The sequence below is a fragment of the Helianthus annuus genome, chromosome 9 (assembly GCF_002127325.2).
Source record: "Helianthus annuus cultivar XRQ/B chromosome 9, HanXRQr2.0-SUNRISE, whole genome shotgun sequence".
In the NCBI taxonomy this organism is placed as follows: domain Eukaryota; kingdom Viridiplantae; phylum Streptophyta; class Magnoliopsida; order Asterales; family Asteraceae; genus Helianthus; species Helianthus annuus.
In genome coordinates this window covers 133,866,771-133,872,770 of record NC_035441.2, presented here as the reverse complement: position 1 = coordinate 133,872,770, position 6,000 = coordinate 133,866,771, and the positions used below count along the sequence as shown (strand labels likewise).

The 6,000-nt window shown below is 36.0% G+C and overlaps 1 protein-coding gene across 1 annotated transcript; it reads left to right on the top strand.

Moving 5' to 3' along the window:
• The first annotated feature begins 497 nt into the window (after positions 1 to 497).
• On the top strand, positions 498 to 2,431 carry LOC110878768. The gene is made up of 2 exons (XM_022127130.2): positions 498 to 1,630; positions 1,939 to 2,431. The coding sequence occupies exons 1-2, from the start codon at positions 608 to 610 to the stop codon at positions 2,272 to 2,274; spliced, it is 1,359 nt and encodes a 452-aa protein (XP_021982822.1). The 5' UTR covers positions 498 to 607; the 3' UTR covers positions 2,275 to 2,431.
• The last annotated feature ends 3,569 nt before the right edge of the window (positions 2,432 to 6,000 follow it).

The following is a 6,000-nucleotide window of genomic DNA, read 5'->3' as shown; positions in this document are numbered from 1 at the left end:
GGTTTCCCCTTTTGGGGTTAAAGGCTTTGGACCCCTGGTTAATAGAGTGTACTTGTGCAGACCTGCTCTGAGTTTGTGGGCGTGAGTTGGTGAGGTGAGTTCTCAGATGTGACTGATTACTGTTCCTCGCTTTTCTCACTTTACAGCTTTTCATCCGATGAACCTTTCAACCTTTTAAACTCTTGCATATTAATCATTTTATTTGACCTTGAACTACCCCGTCATCAGCTCTAATGAGATTCCAACCCATAATCTCTTATTCAAAAAGTCATGAGACTACCATTGCTACATTGCTGCTCGGTAATATAAATTAATATATGGTACATTATTTTTTATAACCCCGACGGATATAATTCTATATAGAACTAATCTTTCCCAACACACCACCATTTCTCTGTGAAGGAGTAGCTTCCTTTATACAATTTTAAGAATAAAGGAAACCCTCACACCGAAGACACGTATAACTCACTAGCAACATGCATCAACCCACGCGTCATCTTCTCTGTACCGTTGTCTTTCTTTCTATAAACCACCCTTCCCCATCCACCGAACTTCTCTTCTTATTTTCTTTCTACATTATCCAATTCAAAATCACACAAAGACAAAGATGATGAACGTATTAGCAATCACCCTTGTTCTATCCTCACTGTTCGCAGCAGCTCTGTGGTCTCCATCTCCTTCTCACCATAACGACCACCGTGATGAGGTGATCGTGAAAGACGGCCACCGTGTGGTGGTGGTTGAGTACGACAAAGAAGCTGACGGCAGCACCAAGGTGCTTATTTCACCACCCGACGTCGTCCCTTCTGAGGTTGACTCAAAAGAAGGTACTTCTAGCGAGAATAAACCGGCAGAAGGGATGTTCTCCGGTCCGAGAGAGCTTGTTTGTGATGCTTATGGTAAGTGCAAGCATAAAATGGCTAGCGCTCTTTGGAAAACAAAGGACAAAGTCGAGGAAACGGTTCATGGGGTTTCCGATAAAGCTCAAGAACTCGAAGAACATGCGAAAACGGCTGCGAGTGATGCGATAGGAAAAGGGTCACAAGGTTTAAGTCAGGTTAAAGATAGAGTAACCGAAAAGGTGACCGGACATACAGTCGAAGAGTCGGTAGGGAAAGCGAAAGATACGGTAGCTCAAGGGATCGATAAGGCGAAAAAGGCAGCGGGTACGGTGAAAGATGGTGCGGTGGATTCAGCGAAAGAAACGGTGGAGAATGTACAACAAGTGGGTGAGAAGAGTTTAAATGAGATTTTTAGAAAGATAAAAGATGTTGCAAATGATGTTTTTTGGTACATGGTGTCTCGTGATAAGGTAGATGCAGTGGCCGGTTTGATTCACATGTTGGGGTATTCGACTGCTTACGGTATGTGCGTGTGGGTGACGTTTATTTCGAGCTATATTTTAAGTAGGCATCTACCGAAACAGCAGTTTGGATTGGTGCAAAGTAGGATATATCCGGTGTACTTCAAAGCCATGGCTTATTGTGTTTCTGCTGCTTTGTTGGGGCATTTAGCAAGTGGAAAGAGTGCGGCTTTACCCAGCTTGACTGGGTCTCCGGGTTTGAGTCTTCTTTCTGCACTCTTGATGGTTTTGGCCAACATGATCTTGTTGGAACCTAGAGCCACTAAGGTAGTAGATCTAAATTGCATTATGGCTTATGTATGCTAACATCTTCAAAATTTTGTTTACTAGTGTGAAGATGGACAAATTTAACCTTTTGGTACCAGCGGTTCATTCGTTTAAGAACGAAACGTTTACTTCGGAACTTTTCTAGGCAATTCGCTACTCCAACGAACTTGGCAAGTTTGTTTGGGTTAGGAGAACCACATAAAAGTACATAACTTCCGAAAAGAATTACAAAAATAATCGAAAAATCCGTAGAACAGCCTAGATCCTTGTTTCAATGAGTTGATTTATGAATGTTCTTCTACTTGCAGACAATGTATGAAAGAATGAAGATAGAGAAGGAAGAAGGGAGGGGGGTAGTGGTCCCAACTCAAGACGAAATGCTTGGCCCCAGCCCTACTAGAGGCGGTGTTGTAGAAGGTAGTGCAACTGTGGTCCGACCCACTAAAGGCGGGGTTGTAGAAGGTGGTGCAACTGTGGTGAGGCCAATCGCGAACACAGTGGTGGCGGAGAGGCAAGACCTGTTGAGGTTGAACGAGAAGTTGAAGAGGCTGAATACGTACTCATCTACACTGAATGTGTTGACTTTGGTGGCTCTAACATGGCATATGGCTTACATGGGTCAACGGCTTCATGCTACTAAGTAATCACGGTGACCCTTGATTCACTTGCTGCTTTGATAGTTGTAGATCTATATATGTTTGTAGATATAGTTTTTTACTAGGACCTTCTTTATTATTGCTTTGTTCATCATTTCAATGTAGTGTGCTTCTTTAGAAAGGTTAGTTTGTGCTTTGTTTGCTATTATCGTAAGTTTTTTCTTAATTGTTGCTTGTTTTTTCTGTCGTATTCGATTCTGTACACATCGTTTGTATGTACATGGCGCTACATCTCCATTACTAAGATTCTTCTAAGACAAGAAGATAAGATTAAATTTTATAAAATTATAGTCCTAAGAAAAATTAAGGGTTGCAATAAATATAAAAAAAAAGTAACTCGAAACTACTAAAATTATTTTTGCGGTACTTTGCCGTTACTGGTACTTCACCCTTATTTCGGCTCATGATCCTCCTCCGTACTCTGCCCTTATTTTGATTAGACTATGGAGCGTGTGGTTCCCTTTCCACCTCATTATCCTCCCTAAATATGAGCCCAAACATGAGGTGTGGTTTTCCTTTCTCCTTTTATTTTTTTATTTTTATTTTTTAGTGACAAAATTCTTAAAATTTTGTTTTTATTTTTTAGTAACAAAATTCTTAAAAATACAAAAGTTTTCGTTAATTAAATATAAAATTACATAGCCTATAAAATAAAAGACATGACTAAAAAACATCTTAAAAAATAAAAAAAAAAACTAACACCCACTTTCACTTCCTCCTATTAATTTCTTCGCGATTTACCGCACGGGCTCTTTCGGGTACGCTTTCGATGCCGGTTCTCGTGACTTGCAACTCTTCGGCTTTTTGATTTTGTATATCAAATTCGAGTCGTCTCATATCAAACTCAAATTTATCCCTTTTCCCTGTCCGATGAAGAACTCATGGCGATTAATTTTTAAAACATATAGACGAAAAAGAGTAGAATATATAAAAAATGGAGAGTGGTGAGTTTTTTGAAAGATATAGATGAACGTGAAAATGAGGATTATATAGTGTTTAAAATTAAAAAAAATGTTCTTTTAATGAAATTAGCCGTTGAATAACGGCATTATTTTTGAAAAGCTCGTCGGGATGAACTGAAAGAATTCCCCAAGTTTACAGAATGGGGGACGGGGGTGGGGGGGGGGGTTGTTCCCCATCGGGGTCGCCAGCCACGTCGGCCTCCCGATCCCCCTTCCCGACACACACCGCCAATCTTATTTTCGGCTCATGGTCATCTAGTGGATGTGAGACGGCTTCTTTTGCGAGGAAATCAAGATCAAACACCCTTAGTTTTTCTTTTCAAACCTGATTCGTCGATCAAATTTCAAGTCTAAACTTACGATATGTGTGTTTTGATCTCTAAACTTTTGATTTGTGTTTTGACCTATGGATTGACTTCGAGTCTAAACTTTAGATATGTGTGTTTTGACCTAGAAAACTTTTGATATGTGTTTTTGACCACTAGATTGATTGAATATTAAGATGTTTGGTGTTTTTTTTCTCTCCCAGTCGAAGTCGAACAGTTCATTCTCGAAGCAAGTCATCCGTATCATTAATTTATATGAGAATTTTTGACCATTGACGATCATCAACCTGACAAAATGCCACTTTGAATTTTAAAGATTCCTCATAAAAAGGTCTCAAGTTTTTCTCCATACCATGTGGGATTTTATACTCATTTTTGTATTGCTCATGACCCTCAACTAATGTCTCTGTCACTTGTTCCACTTCCCATGTCTATGTTTCTTGTATCACTTCCTCTTGTATGACTATTAGAAAGCCGTTTGAAAGTAGAATTAATTTAAAGCAGATTAACCAACATTTATCTTAATTGAAAAAGAGTTGAAAGAGAGAGTTTATTCCTGTTATTATATTTCTGAAAGTGAAAGATCCTTGAATTCGGATCCTTATGCATATGGATACGACATGGCTCTTTATTTTAAGCAAATAAAACAAAGGCTTAATTATATTGTTGGACTTAAAAATGAAAATCTCACTTAATTAAATAATATGTAAATATTATTCATAACACCACAACCCATACTAAATTAAGATTTTTTTTTAATTATAACTAGCATTGAAGTCTGTGTTTTGCGATGGGGTCGTTGGAGATTGCTGGTGAGGCTGTATATATTTCTTGATATATCGATGGGTTATTATAGACCATGCATACATTAATCTAAACAATAGTAAAAGTACGCAATCAACACGATTAAGTAAACATGTCTAAAGTTATAAGTTAGTTTTAACTATAATAAGGTAAATAAAAATAAATAATTATTTTTGGTACCTAATATATTGAAGGGTTAATATTGACCATGTATGCTTTAATTTAAACGACAAGCAAGTTACAACATGATTAAGTAAACATGTCTACAGTTATAAATTAGCTTTAATTATAGTAAGTAAAATAAAAAAATTAACTTATAGAATAGATAAAAGAGCAAATATTTGTTTTAAAAAAGGAAAAAATAACTTTATTATAAAATTGGGTTATTAGATTTTATCACCCTTAACTATCGGCCATTGGCCGCTGCCACCTCCAACTATCACTTTGACGCCCGCCACCCCCAACTTAACACTTGGTATGTTCTGTCACCAGATCACTAACTTTTGATCTTGTTACTATACTTTTGGAGGTGTCCGAAGATCCCTAAAACCTTCCCAAGATCCCTATGACACCCCAAAAAGTGTAGTAAGAGGATCAAAAGTTAGTGATCAGTTAACGGCGTGGTTACAGAACACACTAAGTGTTAAGTTGGGGGGTGACAGGCGTCAAAGTAATAGTTGAGGGTGACAACGGCCAATAGCCAATAGTTTAGGGTGATAAAATCTAATAACCCTATTAAAATTTAAGGGCCGTATGACAATTCTATTAAAGTTTGGGGGTTGAAATGTAAATAATTTACAAAAAAAATTATCATTAAACTTCTGTGTGATAAAAAAATTTATTATTAAACTTCTATGTGATAAATTAATTAAAGTTCAGAAGTATACATAGATTGTTTATATAAAAAAATTAAAGTTTATCGTTCGTATCTATTAAGTTACAGGTTTAAAACGTAAATTAAAGCAAAAAAAATATAATATTATAGCCCTATAATTATAATTAAACTATTAAAAACACAATAGACAAAACAAAAATTTAGTACCTTTTACATTCGGAATCTATACTATATAATAAAATAAACGAGTTAAATGCCATTTTAGTCTCTGTGGTTTGAGCCATTTTGCCAGTTTAGTCCAAAGGTTTCATTTTTAACATGTGGGTCCAAAAAGGTTTCACAGTTGCCATTTTAGTCAACTGGGTTAATTTCATCCATTTTTTGTTAACGAGAAGGCTAATTCGGTCATTTTATATAGCTGAATTGCCCTTTTAGTTAACAGAATTACATACAAAATGACCAAATTGGCCTTCTCGTTAACAAAAAAAATGGATAAAGTTAACCAAGTGGACTAAAATGGCAATTGTGAAACCTTTTTGGACCCACAGGTTAAAAATGAAACATTTAGACTAAACTGGCAAAATGTCACAAACCACAAGGACTAAAATGACATTTAACTCTAAAATAAACTATTGGGAGGACACATGTTATTCAATGAAGCTATCTATTTTTTTTATAAATAATTAATATCAATTAAAAGATAATTATAAAATTAAATTTAATATAAATTTAAACAATTCGTATATGAGATAATATAATATTTTAAAATATTTATCAGATTTCAAAA